Source organism: Pogona vitticeps, chromosome 4, assembly GCF_051106095.1.
Source record: "Pogona vitticeps strain Pit_001003342236 chromosome 4, PviZW2.1, whole genome shotgun sequence".
NCBI classification, from domain to species: Eukaryota; Metazoa; Chordata; class Lepidosauria; order Squamata; family Agamidae; genus Pogona; species Pogona vitticeps.
The window spans coordinates 789,724-803,620 of NC_135786.1; the positions used below are offsets into that span (position 1 = coordinate 789,724).

General features: G+C 62.8%; 2 protein-coding genes across 4 annotated transcripts; both read left to right on the forward strand.

Annotated features, from left to right (window-relative positions):
• Positions 1–507: 507 nt before the first annotated feature.
• LOC110086218 (uncharacterized) lies at positions 508–6,526 on the forward strand. 3 transcript variants are annotated; one of them, XM_072996553.2, is made up of 8 exons: positions 508–1,046; positions 2,508–2,570; positions 2,814–2,915; positions 4,834–4,916; positions 5,079–5,162; positions 5,497–5,569; positions 5,695–5,784; positions 6,047–6,526. In XM_072996553.2, the coding sequence occupies exons 3-8, from the start codon at positions 2,834–2,836 to the stop codon at positions 6,307–6,309; spliced, it is 675 nt and encodes a 224-aa protein (XP_072852654.2). In that variant the 5' UTR covers positions 508–1,046; positions 2,508–2,570; positions 2,814–2,833; the 3' UTR covers positions 6,310–6,526. The 3 variants fall into 3 exon arrangements, with proteins under 3 accessions (XP_072852654.2, XP_072852656.2, XP_072852655.2); XM_072996555.2 differs by having other exon boundaries at positions 4,834–4,907; XM_072996554.2 differs by lacking the exon at positions 508–1,046 and adding an exon at positions 2,094–2,118.
• A 1,041-nt stretch (positions 6,527–7,567) lies between these two features.
• LOC140706429 (iroquois-class homeodomain protein IRX-1-like) lies at positions 7,568–11,202 on the forward strand. Its single transcript, XM_072996485.2, has 2 exons — positions 7,568–7,747; positions 10,365–11,202. The coding sequence occupies exons 1-2, from the start codon at positions 7,568–7,570 to the stop codon at positions 10,974–10,976; spliced, it is 792 nt and encodes a 263-aa protein (XP_072852586.2). The 3' UTR covers positions 10,977–11,202.
• The last annotated feature ends 2,695 nt before the right edge of the window (positions 11,203–13,897 follow it).

A 13,897-nucleotide genomic window follows, 5' to 3' on the forward strand; every position in this document is an offset into this window, starting at 1 on the left:
TGAAGGCACCCCAGGGTGAAAAATCATCCACAAAAATTAGAATACCCCGTTGATGGCACATTTAATGTCACTGTGAATTAATTCTAACAGAGGGAAGCTCCCAGAGGCGAAACCTCCGCCCAGGGCAGCCCCAGGAGACCGATCCGGGCGCAGCCGCGCGGGGGAGCCTGGTCTCGCCACGGCCTGGCCTGGCAGAGGGCGACCGGACAGGAGCCTCGCCCTGCTCGGGGCCCGGAAAGAGAGGGCCCCCCCAGCGGGCAGCGTCGGGGGGTGGGGGGGTGGACGACTGCAGGCCGGCTCCGGCACGTGCTCGCCGGCCCGGGCTCGGGAACCCCGCTCGGTGCGGGCTCAGCAGCGGGCCGTCGTGGGACGGCGGCGAGTCCTTCAGGCTGCCCCTCCTGGCCGGCAAGGCCACCTGCCCGCCCCCCCCCCCGCGCTCACACCCTGGAGCCGCGCGCGGGGCGTGGGGGTGTGAGCGCGGGGGGGGGCAAGGACGGGGCGGGCGTCCCCACGGCGGCGGCCAGGCCGATGGGAAGGGAGGCGGCCTGCTGGACGCGCTTTCCTGGAGGGCTGCTGCGGAGAGGAAGCCGGAGCGAGGAAGGGAGCCGGGGCCCCTTCCGACGTGCGTGCTCGCCCGCCAGCGCTCCCGGCCAGCCCTTCCGCCGGACGGAGGCGGCGTCAGCGCCCCGCCGCCCCCGGCCGTCCAGCCCGGCTCCAGACCGCTGGGATTTCCTTTGCAATCTTCCCCGGGGACTGGGCTGGAGGGCGGACGCCGCGGAGAAATTCGGGGCGGGAAAAGGCGCCCGGCGGGAAGGGAGGCAGGCCGGCAGGCAGGCCGGCCGGGGTCCCCTGCCCCGCCCCGCGTGGAGCTCCTTCCCCCGGCGGGTGTGGGTGTGTGTGTGGGGGGGTCGAAGACCGGCCCCCCGCCCTTGAGGCCTCCGGCCGGCAGATCCCTTCTTCTCCGGGTGCCGGGGAGATTCCCGATGGCCGAGGCAGCCCCCGGCGCTCCGCAGATCTTGGTCACCGCTGGCAGGAACGGGACGCCGGTAGGTTCTCGGAGGCTTGGCTGGCTAAGAGCAGCTCCCGCCCCGCCGCCGCCCCCCCCTTGCCGCCCCCGCCGCGAGTTCCCCTGCCCGCCTCTTGGCCGGGCTGTCGGGGGCCAGCGGCGGGCGGCGGCGGCGGCGGCTGTCCCCGAGCGGCCCCGCCAGGCCTCGAGCGCCGGCAGGAGGCGGCCAGGCGAGGGGGGGGGCGGTCGGGGGGGGCGGGTTCCCACGGCCTCTGGGGCGAAGGCCGGCCGGTGCGTTCTTCCGTGGGAATCTCAAAACTAAGAGCTGGGGGTGAAGAACAAGCCAGGGGAGCGGGTGGAGAGGTAGAAAGAGACACACGAACACACACACACAAACACACACACACACACACACACACACACACACACACACACACCAAGCACGACCAAGGCTTCCTGGCCAGATGCTGCCGCTGACCAAGCGACCTCCTATAATGCCACGAAGAGACTTGTGGGCCCCTGCGGCTGGCTGGCCCGCTGGGTTTGCCTGGCCCACAGGAGGGAGAAAGGCTGCTCGAGGTCCCTTCCTGGCTACCGAAATGGACGCACCCTGTTCTGCCCGCTGTGCAAATGCTCTGAAAAAAACATCTGGGAGTTGAGGAGGGGAGACACACACACACACACACACACACACACACACACCCCTACCCCCCCCCCGTGTGCGTGCCCCTTTGCTCAGCTTCTTGGCCCAGTTCAAGGGACCGGTTTCGACCCGGGAGGCCCTCCTGGGATTGGGGCCTCAGGGCTCCTCTTGCGGCCGGCCGTCCCTCGCCCCCCCCCCCGCACTCATTCCCAGCCAGAGGCTGAGGAGCTTCCTGAGGGCTGGGGAGGCGCCCCGGCTCTTCCTGGCGGGACAGCTGCCTGTTGTTGCCCCGGGCCTCTGTGGACCCTGCTGGGGGCTGGGAGGCCTTCCTTCCCCCCCCCCTTTGGGGAGTTCCGGCCAAAGGAGCCCCTCTCCCCCCCCTCCCCGGCCCGGTCTTGCCAGAGAACGGCTGGGCAGCTGGGACCTCCGCCTGGGAGAAGCCACCGCCCGCCGGGTTGGGAAAGCCAAGGTCATCCGGGGGAGCAGATGTTTGCCTGCCCACATGTCCGGTTTCCCCGTCTGGAGGGGGGGTCCCTCTCCGCAGGCGAGGGAGGGGAGCAGCCAGAGCAGGGCAGGGCAGGGCGGGGGGGGGGTTGGCACTCAGCTGGGACTGAGCAGCCCGGCGGCCTTCAGGCCCCTCCCTCTCCTAAACCCTTGAGGGGGTGGAAGGGGGGGCTTTCTCCTCTTCACAGCACCCCTGCGGGGTCAGGGAGGTGTTCCCCTCCTCCCCGCCCCTCCCGCCTCTGGCTGTTCCTGGGGACTCCCTGGAGACCCCCGGGCATGCATGTTTCAGGGGTGGGGTGGGGGCAGAATGGCCCCCACTGTGTGCCTCATTTGACTGGATTCATTTTTCCACAGCTGGAGCCAGAGCGAGACGCCTTCGATGACGGAGGGGGCAGCCCGGGGCCCAATGCCGGGGCCGTGAGTTGGGGGGGTCATAGGGTGGCCTCTAGCAGAGCGAGAGGCAGGGACTTGGCAGCTGGTGGGAGGCATGGAAGGTGGGGGGGCTGCGTGGAGTAAAGGGGGGCTGGATCCACAGAGTGAGATGGGGCTCTGCTGGGCGGCAGCGCAGAGGACAGGGTGTGGAGCTGGGGAGGGGCCCGATTCAGGGGCGCCCTTGCTGTCTTGGCCCCCTCTGAGCCCCCCCCCTTTGTCTCTTCCCAGTTGGAGACCCTGGAGAAGGAATGGCTGCAGGGGGCAGCCAGCGGCCACCTGGCCACCCTGAAAGACCTGCTTCAGCAGGATCCAACCCTTGCCACCAGGAAGGTAAGAGTGCTCGGGGGGGGGGGGGCAGTGCTGAGCTCCAGCCCTGCATGGCTGTGGGAGAAGGCGCTGCTCCCGGGCGACCTGCTCTGGAGCCCCTCCTCGGCCTCGGCCTCCAGCAAACCAGAAGGCTGTGGGTGGGCTCCTCACGGAAGGGGAAGCACCCACACAGCGTCCTCCTGCCCCTGCTGATGGGGGGAGGGGGCTTGGGGGGGGGAGGGCCCTCATGCCCCCCCCCGGCTGGGCCCTCCCTGCGTCACTGCCCCCCCTTACCTGCCTTCCTCTTTTCTCTCCTGTGGGTGGGCTGCGACACTCCTGCACCCAGGACTTCATCTCTGTAAGTGATCCCACCGCTCGCTGGACTTTGCAATCATGGGTTGTGGATGGAGGGCAGAATTTCGCTGCCTAGGCGGCCTCTGTCTGTCTGTCTGTCTCTCTCTCTCTCTGTCTGTCTGCCTCCCTCCCTCTCGAGCTGAGTCCTCGGAACTTGCCAGTGTACAGAGGAGTGGCTGGCACCGAAGGAATGACTGAGGGGAACCCCTCCCAGTGGGGGGGGCTCTCTTCAGGGCCCCCCTCCAGTCACTGATTGCCTCCCCCACCCTGCCCCTCCAACCCCCAGTATTTGATCAAAGCAACAACCATGAATTGGCACAATCGAGGCGCAGGGCAGAATTCCATGTGCTGGCCGAGACTTTCGCTCCTGCCCTCGAGCACCACACCCGCACGGCCTGGCCTCCCAAGTTCCTTCCCCTGCTCTTTGGGGCTCAGCCCTTTCGGTCGAGGACATTTTGCAAACCGCCAGGTTGATTTTGCTGCATTTCTTTTTTTTTTCTCTTGCCACACAAAGTTATGTTGACATAGAAGTTGCAGGGGCTTCTCTGCTGTTCTTGTGTGTGTCTGTGTGTGTGTGTGTGTGTGTGTGTAAATGTGCCATCTCCATCACCCCAAAAAGCTTGATTATAGTGTCTAGACTGTGTGATGGGCGAGGGGGGGAATGGGGTGCAGGCCCTCAGAGCTGACAGACCGGACTGGCAGGCATGTCTTCAGAAGACCTCTTCTGGACTTAATGCCTCTCTCTCTTCTCTTCTCTTCCCCTCCCCTCCCCCCCCCCGGTCCTTTCTCTCCCTTTCCTCTTTTCATCACCATTTCCTGTTGCTTTGGGGAATCCTGCTCATCTCCTGGCTTAGGGGGTAAGTTGGACTGGGGGTGGGGGGTGGGGAACAGCACCGCATCCAGATTGAGGGGCGTCCGCGTCTTGCCCTGCCCCCCCTCCTGGCTCTGCCTGATGCTTTGCACTCAGGTTCCCTGCCAGGTGCCTGATGGACGCCCTCCCCCCCTCCCGCTGCTCTTCTGCAGGGGCGGGGGGGGGGGAAGACACACCTGACTCCGAAATCCATTCTCTCCCACATGAGACCAGCAGCCTCTACTTTGGGGACTGTTAGGGGGTCCCCTTGGCCCCTGCCCCCTTCCTCTGCTGGAAGAGGGGCCCAATTCTGGGACCAAGAGTCGGGCTGAGCTCCCAAATGTTTCGGCCTCTGCCCTTTGGATTCCTCCCTAATGGATGATGCCTGTTTCTCTCCTTGCCTTGCTGACCGTCCGGCCGGCCGTTGCTTCTGCCTGGTGTGGAACAGTTTGTAAGTACTGGGCTCCCTCCCACCCTCCCCCATGCCCTCCGCTCCATCATGCAGGCTGCCCCGCGGCTGTGGTGCCCGCTGGGTGGCCGTGATGCCGACTTCTGTGGAAGTCCTGCTTGGCCCTGGGGGAGGGGCCCTGGGGGTTTGGAGGGAAAGCCTCCTGCTGTGCCAAGTGGGGTGGAGAGGAGGGTGGCAAGAGATCGCCCCTGAGCCCAGCCCTGTCCCCTGGGTGCGGCGGGGCAGAGAGAGGGACTCCTTGTGACTCTCTGCGCTCTTCCCACAGACAGCCTTGCACTGGGCAGCCAAACACGGCCGGGAAGAGCTGGTGGTGCTCCTGCTGGAGGCCGGAGCCGACGTGAATGTGCGCGCAGTGAGTGAGGGGGGCAGGCGCTGCCTGTAGGGAGGGGGGTGTCCCCCCCCCCACAAGGCATTCAGGGCTGCCTCTAACTGGCTTTCTTTCCTCTCTTCCCTTCCTCCCCTGCTCTGCTCCTGGGATGCCCAACCCTTCTGCCCAATGGAAGCATGTAAGTAGGCCCTGCCCGTTGCTCCCTGGTGGCGCCTGCCTACCACCTGTGCTCTTTTGGGATTCCCAGGCCCTCTGCCCTGCCTGTGCCCCGTGAGCACCGGGGGCAGAGGGGGTGGACGGGGGGGGGGGGGGGAGAGGCCCAGGAAGCCTTCTTTCTCCCTTGCTGAGCATTTCCCTTTTTCCCTCCCCTTCCAGGGCGTGAGTATCCAGTACTGCTGGGCGCACCAGGACCCCACAAATAACATGTGGCTGGATCATTTGGGGGACCCTCAAGACACGGGGCCCTTTTGCAGGGCGGGGAGCAAGACCGGAGGGACCTCAGGGGAACAGGGGCCGTAGGGTGGCGGGGGGGGAAGAGTGGGTCTGTCTGGGCTCCTCTGGGACCGGCCGCCTCAATGGGCGTTCTCCCTTCTCCCCACCCCAGGGCTACACCCCCCTCCACGTCGCTGCTCTCCACGGCCACCAGCATCTGATGGAGATGCTCATCGGGACCTTTGGTGAGGCAGGCAGAGGCGTGCGCACGTTCCCCCCCCCAACCCGCCCCCTTGCTCCTGTTCCCCAGTCCCGTCTGGCTTTGTTCCCCTTCCTGGTTTGTCTCAACCCTGCCTCTCCCACCCTCTAGGTGCCGGGCAGAACATCCGGGATTACAGCGGGCACCTGGCCATGCACTACCTGCACACCGAGGCCTCGGACAGAGCCCCCGCTACGCCCCGTAAGAGCCTCCTGTCCCTTGTTGGTCTCGCTACCTACAAAAGGGGGGGGGAGGTTTATCAGTAGAAAGTGAGAGGGAGGAGGGAATGAGAAAAGAGGGAGAAAGCCCTCTCCCCCGAAACACCTGCCCCCCTGCCTACAGCCCTGAGGTTCCCACGGGGGCCTCTCGTTCAGTGTGCAGGGCTCGTGGGGCCTGAGGGCGGGGGGGGTGCACGCCTGGCTTTTGTGGTGAGCCCATGGGTGTCCCTTCTTATCTCTCCAAGAGCTGGGCCCAACCCGTGGGGAGCGGACCCGAAACCGGAAGCGGGCCTGCCTCCTCCTGCCCAAGAACAGCAGCGGCCGGCCTCGGAGACCCTGGGGCTCGGCCAGCGACCTGGCGGAGGAGAAGCCGGATCAGGAGGGCTGGCGGGAGGGGGGGCTGCCACAGCAGCAGCAGCAGCAGCAGCAGCCCCCGGAGCAGGGGAAGGCCCCCGGCCACCTGAGCCTGCCCCCCTCCTACCGTCCAGTGCGCAAGTTCTCCCGCTAACGCTAACCCGTCAGCCGCCCTTGGCCTCACATGGGCGTTCGACCTGCTCTCTTTTGGAGCGTTGGCGGGAGGTGGGGAGGGGACTCGGCTTCAACTGGCTGCTGTTGGTCTCACAGCCTGCCTGGCTTGGGGGCCTCTTCATACTCCCACACACACACACACCCCGTGTACAGTCTGTCTCCATCAGTGTGGCAATAAAGGCACTTTGTGCAGGTCAGCAGTGGTCACTTTTCTTCTGGGGGCGTTGGGGGGGGCTTTGCTTCCTTCGCAATGGCTGGAGGTGGGACCATTTCTCTGGACGTCCGCCGCCCCGCCCATGTCCTGCTCTTCCTGGGGAAAAGCTGCCCTGCTGGTCTTTCCTAGCCACACTTGGCGGTCCCAAGAGGCTGGTCCTGGCTGGAGTTAAAGGGTTTTCTGCAGAAGATCCCCTGCCAGCCAGAAACCCAGTGGAACCATCTCTGCTGCCGGTCAGTGTCCACAGTCAGTGCTGGGCTGGATGAGTTGCGAGGGGCCGTCTCAGGAGAAGGTGCTTTTCCTCTCTCCCCCCCCCCCCCCGGCAGTGTGGCTGCCAAAGTTCGCAAGGACAACCCAGCCCTCCTGCCATGGGGCCGCCAGATCCGCGGCTTTCTCAGCCAGCGCTGCAGCCGACAGAACACCTCCAGGACCGAACTCTGAGTGGGTCTCTGTGTGTTTCCAGGCCCCGCTCAAAAGTGCTGCTTCGAGCCTTCAGGGCGTTGATCCGGCCGGGCCCCTTGAATCTGCAGGTGCTGGAACTGACGCTTGGAGACCAGCACCCAGGGCCCGCTGCCATGCGGCTCGCTCCCAGGCTGTGAAGTGTTCACAGCTGCCTGAGTGTAGTTGTGGCCTCCCGTGTTGTTCCCTCCCTTGTGTGGGTCTGGGGCAGAAACAGAGCCTATAAGTGACTCCCACCCCAGAGACACCCTCCCATCCGAAAGAAGAGGACCTTGATCAGCAGGTCTTCAGCAACTGGAGAGGAAGACCTGCGGGCTTCCCATGGCCTGGGCAGCCTCAGTGGGGGGGCAGTGTGTGTGTGTGTGTGTGTGTGTGTGTGTGTGTGTGGCTGTTGCTCCCTAGGGGAGTGGCAGCTGCCCCACTTGTCAAAGGCTGGCACTGCTTCTTTAAAGCCCGCTGAGCCTGCCCCCCCCGGCTGCTGCCCCTAATCAGCTGTCAATCACCCGGACGGTCACCCCTGGGCTCCTATAAAGCTCCTGGCCTGGAGTCCACCACCCTCAGAAGCATGGCATCCTCAGCACCATCCCATGAGTCGCCCACAGGAGGCAACGGGTCCCTGGAGGGATTTTGGGGAGCGCTGGGGGGGCAGCCGGTCCAGCGCTTGCCCCAATTCCCCTGCTCCTACCCCATGTTTCCTTGCTACAGCCTGCTCCCCCCACCACCCTTCCGCCTCCTCTCCCAGCAGGTAAGCCGGGGGGGGGGGCAAAGTGGGGGGGCAAGGACAGGGAGATGTTTCCACGAGGGGTCATAGGAGGGGGAAAGGTCAGGCCCGGAAAAACGGGGGCCGGCAACGTCTGCCATGGGCAGGGAGATCAAAGCTCCTGGTCCAGACATGCACAAACCCACACAATATCTGCAAGGGGAAGGATGATGAAGGATAAGCGCGGAAGACAGGCAAGGGCTGGAAAGGTGCCCCAGCCTGTCTGCCCTTCGCCCCTTCCAGTGTTCCCCAAGGAAGGCATGGCTTTTCCTGGCACTTGGCTGACAGCCGTTGTATGTGGGAGCCCTAAAAGATGTGGCCGGTTGGCCTGGCCAAAAGCGTGGGGTGCACTTATTGCGTCCGGTAGCGGGGAATCTCGCCATTTCTGTGCTGCCCTGGAGTTCTTTTTACTCCCCTTTGCTGCTAGGATTCGCTCTCAGAGTGCCGATGGCATCCTTAATGGGTCCCCAGGCTGAGCAGAAAGGCTCTGCTGATTTGGGGGAGGGGGGAGAGCAGGCTGTGGCAGCACCCCCCACGAGTTCCCCTCCGTCCACAGACAGCGAGACGTGACAGGATAGCAGAGGAGCCTTGCCAGGCGGGACGACCAGCCGCACCTGCGCAGGGAAGGAGACTCATGAGAGGAAGGGGGGCAGGGATGGGTGGGCAACCTCCGTACAGAAGAGGCTGCTGGCAGATGCCCTGGCAGGGAACCCGGCTGGGACCTCCTGTGCCCAGCAAGCTCCAAGACTTTCTCCTGGCAAAGCAGCCCTCTTGGGAGTCCAGGCAAGGGGGCCACCCGGAGGGCTGAGCTGGCTGGCAGCAGCTCAGAGGGAGGGGCTGTTTCTTTGCTGCCCCGCAATCCCTTCCTCTTAAGAGGCTGCCAGGGCAAGACTGCAGGCGTGGGGAGGGGTGTGTGTGTGTGCGCGCGTGTGTGCGTGTGTGCACGTGCGTGTGTAGTTTTCCCTTGAATGATGCTTTGGGTGGAATGTCCCTTCCTTCCCTCCTAAAGAGAAGAGCTGCCGTCTCCCTCCTCAGGCTTTTCAGGGGCAGAGAAAGTGCTTCAGCCAGAGAGAAGAGAGAGCGCATTGATTGATTGATTGATTGATTGATTGATTGATTGATTGATTGATTGATTGATTGATTGATTGATTGATTGATTGATTGGATTGGATTGGATTGGATTGGATTTGATTTGATTTGATTTGATTTGATTTATATCCCGCCCATCTGGTATATTTATACCACTCTGAGCAAGCAAGAACTGGGTGCGAAAGCCCAGCTGAGCTAGGAAGGTCTCCAGGGTGGGGCTCCAAAGCAGAAGCTCCTGTCCAGCCTGCCGACTGGTGTGCTTCAAGATGCCGGACCACCAGGCAGACTTCGCTCCGGCATCTCAAGCAGGGAGCCAAAGGGATAGCAGCATCCCTGTTTCCATATGTGGGCAGAGGATGGGACTTCAAAGCCACGACCAAACATTGAAATAGGACCTAGAGGCGAAAGAGCAAAACCCAAATCCCGCTGCCGCTGCCCCTCCCAAGGTGTGTGGGGGGGAGATACTTCGTGTGGCTATTCCAGCCGTGTCAGGCCTGAAGCGTGTCTGTACTGCTCGGAAGTGGCTGCACCCCCTCCCCTTTCATCAGCGTGCTTTTCAAGGAGCAAGGCTGAGGAGGGGGCTTAGCGTGTGCGTGGAGGAGGGGTTGGGGTGGAGAGATCCAGATTCGAGCCCAAAACTTAAGCGGGATGTTCCAGGATCTTTTGTCAAGGCTGGGTGGAGCAAAAGGTAGAAACCCACGGACAGGCTGAGGGCGGCGGTGACGGGGGGGGGAGGACACCAGAAAGTGTCCCAGTGCCCCCTCCAGTCTCTCCCCATACCCCCCACCCATCACGCCCCATCTGTGTCTGGCCCTGATGACCCCCGGGCCAGGGGAAGAGTTCCCAAAGCCCCAGAATCTCACAGACTCTTCCGTCACCTTCGGGTTGCTCTCACACCGACACCAACACGTTGCTTGCAGCCAATGCAGAGCCCTTGGCTTCCTGCGCTCTTGAGAAGGCTCTGGTCTCTGAGAACCACAGAGCCGGTGGGGTCTCCAAGGGTCCTCAAGGCCAAGCCCTTGCTGCAGCGGGACATCCACGGCTCAAAGAAGCCTGATGACAAGTGGACGGTCACCCACCATTTGAATCCTCCCCCAGGAAGGAGAGGCTACCACATGCCCAGAGAATCAGGTCCATCCCCAGTGGCCATTGGTTCTGGGACCTTCATATAAACACAGGGGGGACGTTTGCCATACGGCTATGACTTCATCTCCACCCCCGCCCACATCTGCCCCCTCCCCCCCTCCCTGACGCTGCTGCCAGGACTTTGAGGTGGTTACCTTCAGGGCAGCTGTTTGGAGGCTGCGGGTGAGGTTAGTAACAATGGCACAACCCCTGAGCCAGATCCTAGGCCAGCCCTCTCCCTAAGCCTCACCCTTTACGGAGATGATCCCAGGAACCCCTGGGGAGCCAGAAGAGAAGCCCCGAGCATCTCACCGCTGCCGCCGTCTCCTCCTGCTGCTTGCTGCTGCTGCTGCTCTCAGTAGCTCCTCTGTGCTTCTGTGTGTTCCAGGTTCCAACCCCCTGTGAGCTGCCCAGTGGCCCCCCATTGCTCTGGCCCGGCCCCCTGCTCTACTCGCCCCTCCTGCAGCCAGGCGCACCTGAGGATCCCTTGCAGGCCAAGGCAGGCCCCTCGCGGGAGAGCACGGCGGCCCTCAAAGCCTGGCTGGGCCAGCACCTGAAGAACCCTTACCCCAGCAAAGGGGAGAAGGTCCTCTTGGCCCTGGTGAGCAGGATGAGTCTCACCCAGGTCTCCACGTGGTTTGCCAATGCCCGCCGACGCCTCAAGAAGGAGAACCGAGCGTGCTGGGCCCCCCGGCCCCCCAAGACTGACGGAGAGGAGCAGGAGCAGGAGCAGGAAGAGGAAGGCAGTGAAGAAGAGGCCCCCAGGGGAAGGGCACCGCCCGGTGCCATTCGGCCAAAGGCCAGGCTGCCCCCAGGCCCTCGGGGGGAGTGTGGGGCTGCTACCCCCTTCCTGAAGGCTGAGCAGGGCCCCAGGATGCTGCCCCCCAGCACCACAGGCCACGGGAGGGTGGGGGCCGAGCCTCCGCTGCCGACCAAGCTGAAGATCTGGAGCGTGGCCGAGCTGGCCACTGGCCCTCAGCCTGGGAGGGCAGCTGTGTGAGGAGCTGGCTGCAGGACTGTGATGGGCCGGGCATGGGGCAGAGGAGCATGATGGTCTTGGGGCAAATTCATGGAATTTTAGGTTGGCCAACCTTTCTCTTTGGACAGATGCAGCGGGGAGGGTTAGGGCGTCTCTTGGACTTTCCTTTCAAGGACTCCAGGTTGCTAAAGAGATGAAAAGCAGCACAAAAAGGGCACTGGGCCAAAAAAATGGTCAGGGGAGGAGGAGGAGGGAAAGGCTGGGGGGGGGTGTCTCACCTTCCATTAAACACTCTCTTCTGTTGGGAGACTCGGCCCCAGTTCTCTGCTTTGAACAGTTCCCGAGGGTTTGGAGAGCTCTCCGTTGTTTCCATAGCCCCGGCAGGTGTCCCCCCCCCCATTTCAGCACTAGGTGAGGAGAGGACAGCGTGCCTGCCCACTGGTCATCCTGGTCATGGAGACCTGGGGGGTGGCTTGCCCTCTTCCTGCCCCTTAACCGCCAGGGCCTGGGGCAAATCTTTCATCCCAGGCCAAGACCTCACACCTGCCAAAGAGGGAACGAGGAATCTCCTGAACACACACCTTATATTATCCCCAGACGGATGCCACCCCCACCCCACCCCACCTGTGACTGAGAGGTCAGTCCTTTATGCAAGAAAAGCAGCGCTTATGGTTTTAGAGGGGCAGTCAAGCCATCCCCCCTTCTTTTCCTTCCCTAAATGCTTGCAAGTCAAACATCAGAAAAAGGAAAAACCCTTATGTTGCAGCTCAACCTTCGCAGCTTTTTCTACCTCCTGGCACAGCAGGGTGACTCAAAAGAACAAATATGTTGGGGTGGGGGGAACGAGGTTTGCAAAGTCACCCATCAGCATTATCCTTGCTTTGAGAAAAGGGAAAGTTTGTGCTTCGAAAGAAAAGGAAGTGCAGAAGAATCAGGGCCAGGACCTGTTGCTGTTTGTCTTCCTAACACTCAGCTGTAGATTCCCTTCTGGATTTTGGTGCCCCCTAAATTGTGGGCCCTGGCCCTTTGCTCTGTCAAAACAGCAGGGCTACAACACAGAACACGTTGGGGGCAGGATGCCAGCTCTATGGGGGGGGAGTTTGCCTCAGGGCTGATTTTTAGCAGCACTCTGGAACAAAGCGGAGCAAAGTCGGACCTTTTCCTTCCTGCTTTGGCTATAAAGAACACAAATAGAAATTGGGGGTGGGGGGGGGATGTGGCACCTGAAAGGTGGTGGGCTTCCATGCCTTACAACCCATGTCCTCCAGCTCATGGCTAAACCAGGGGTCTGCAAGTGAAGTGGGGGCCAAATGAGGTGGGGAAAGGGGCCTCCCTCCACTCGAGGTCATGCTAGATGGACACAGGGGAGACTCCCATTTTCCACCAGCGTGGGGCTGTCTTAATCCACCACCCCCACCCAAAGAAAGACCAGGAGCCCTCAGCGAGACCTCCAGCCATTAAGCCGGTCAACTCTGTGATGGCCCCGGCAGTGCCTTCACCCTTGGCAATAACACGGGTCGCCAGAGGATCAGCATAGCTGTGGATGTAAGGCTGCCCCCCCCCCTTTGCAAACACATTCATGCCTGGCCTGGAATGATGTTTTCTCACCGCCTGCGCACAAAAGCCTTCCTCCACCTGAGATACATCGGGGACACCTTTATCATTTCCATCTACGGAAATGAAGGACCTGGAAGGTGCCGCCAGGCCCTCAAGAACTTCCCTCTCACCCTCGCTAAGCCCTGCCAAGCCCTGTCTCTGCCCGAGATGCCCTTTTGCTCTTGAACTGGCTCCTGGAGGGAGGGAGATCGAAGCAGTGCCTTCTGTGGAAAACCCACTGGCCCTTGAGATTATCTCTGGCTTCCCCCTGGGACTCACCCACCACAGAGCCGCCCCCTTCCCCCCCCCCAGGTCTCTAAGCAAGCCCTCCCACCTCTGCTCAAAGCCACCGAACGTGGAGGAATCTGAGCTCCTGGATTTAGAGCAGAGCCCTCTTCAGCGAGAATAACCACTCAATTCAGTGAAAAAAATAAATAAATGAACAGGGCAAGACATCCCCTGGGAAGCGCTCTAATATCAGACTGACAAACGGGAGGATGACGACGGCACGATGCACACTTGTGCTCCAATCCAGGGTCCTCTCGCCAGTCTCGGCAACCCACTCCAGACAGCCGCCCCTCCTTCCGCGATCCTACGCAATCACCGAGACCCACGGCAAGGTGCACAGCACCGAGGCCCAGACCGCTGCGCCCCCACATACAGGAGGCCCTGGCAGCCCCACGGCGCCTCCCCCTCCATCCCGCTCCATCCCCAGCAGTGTCCTCCACACCTGCCCTCAGGAGGGGCAACGCAGAGAAACGAGTTTCAGAACACTTCAGAACACCCCGTGGGACACTTTATTACATCCATCAAAGTCACTGTTGCGGGGGGGGGGGGAAACAGAATTAGGGAGGCAGATCCGAAAGGAAGGCGGCTGAAGTGGGTGGACCGGTTCCCCCAGTGCGGGTGGGGGCGGGAGGGGCTCTAACGCGACCCTTTTTTTTCCCCTTCAGGTCAGCCTCGCCTCTGCACCCATCCTCGAAACCTCCCGGCTGAGGGTCGCCGGCAGGCGGAGCGACCGTTCCCGGTGCCAACCACGCCCGCCCCAGGGTGAAGGCCGTTCGCAAGGCGGGGGCCACGGCCTTGTTCCCCCGGCCCCCACCCGCGCCTCTCCTCACCCTCGGCCGCCGCCGCCTCCTCTTCTTCTGGGTGTGCAAACTTGCGGCCAGCCCTTGAGCCTCCCCCAGCGGGGTCGGAGGCAGTGAGCTCCCACCCGGAACATTCGCCCTGAAGCAGCTGCCTCGGACCGCCAGGTGCCCCCCCCCGGCCGCCGCCGCCCCTTGTGCCGTGGGTCTTGCCCCAGGCGCCGAGCCGGAGCAGGGTTCCCGGGCCGCCGCTTTGGAAAC

What these genes read in the sequence shown, in the direction of transcription:
- LOC110086218 (XM_072996553.2), top strand. Translation starts at nt 2,834, where the DNA reads ATGGCTGCAGGGGGCAGCCAGCGGCCACCTGGCCACCCTGAAAGACCT. An exon ending in GATGCTCATCGGGACCTTTG is followed by an intron (nt 5,570 to 5,694) that starts GTGAGGCAGGCA and finishes CCCACCCTCTAG; the next exon opens with GTGCCGGGCAGAACATCCGG. An exon ending in CAGAGCCCCCGCTACGCCCC is followed by an intron (nt 5,785 to 6,046) that starts GTAAGAGCCTCC and finishes TATCTCTCCAAG; the next exon opens with AGCTGGGCCCAACCCGTGGG.
- LOC140706429 (XM_072996485.2), top strand. Translation starts at nt 7,568, where the DNA reads ATGGCATCCTCAGCACCATCCCATGAGTCGCCCACAGGAGGCAACGGG. An exon ending in TCCGCCTCCTCTCCCAGCAG is followed by an intron (nt 7,748 to 10,364) that starts GTAAGCCGGGGG and finishes TGTGTGTTCCAG; the next exon opens with GTTCCAACCCCCTGTGAGCT.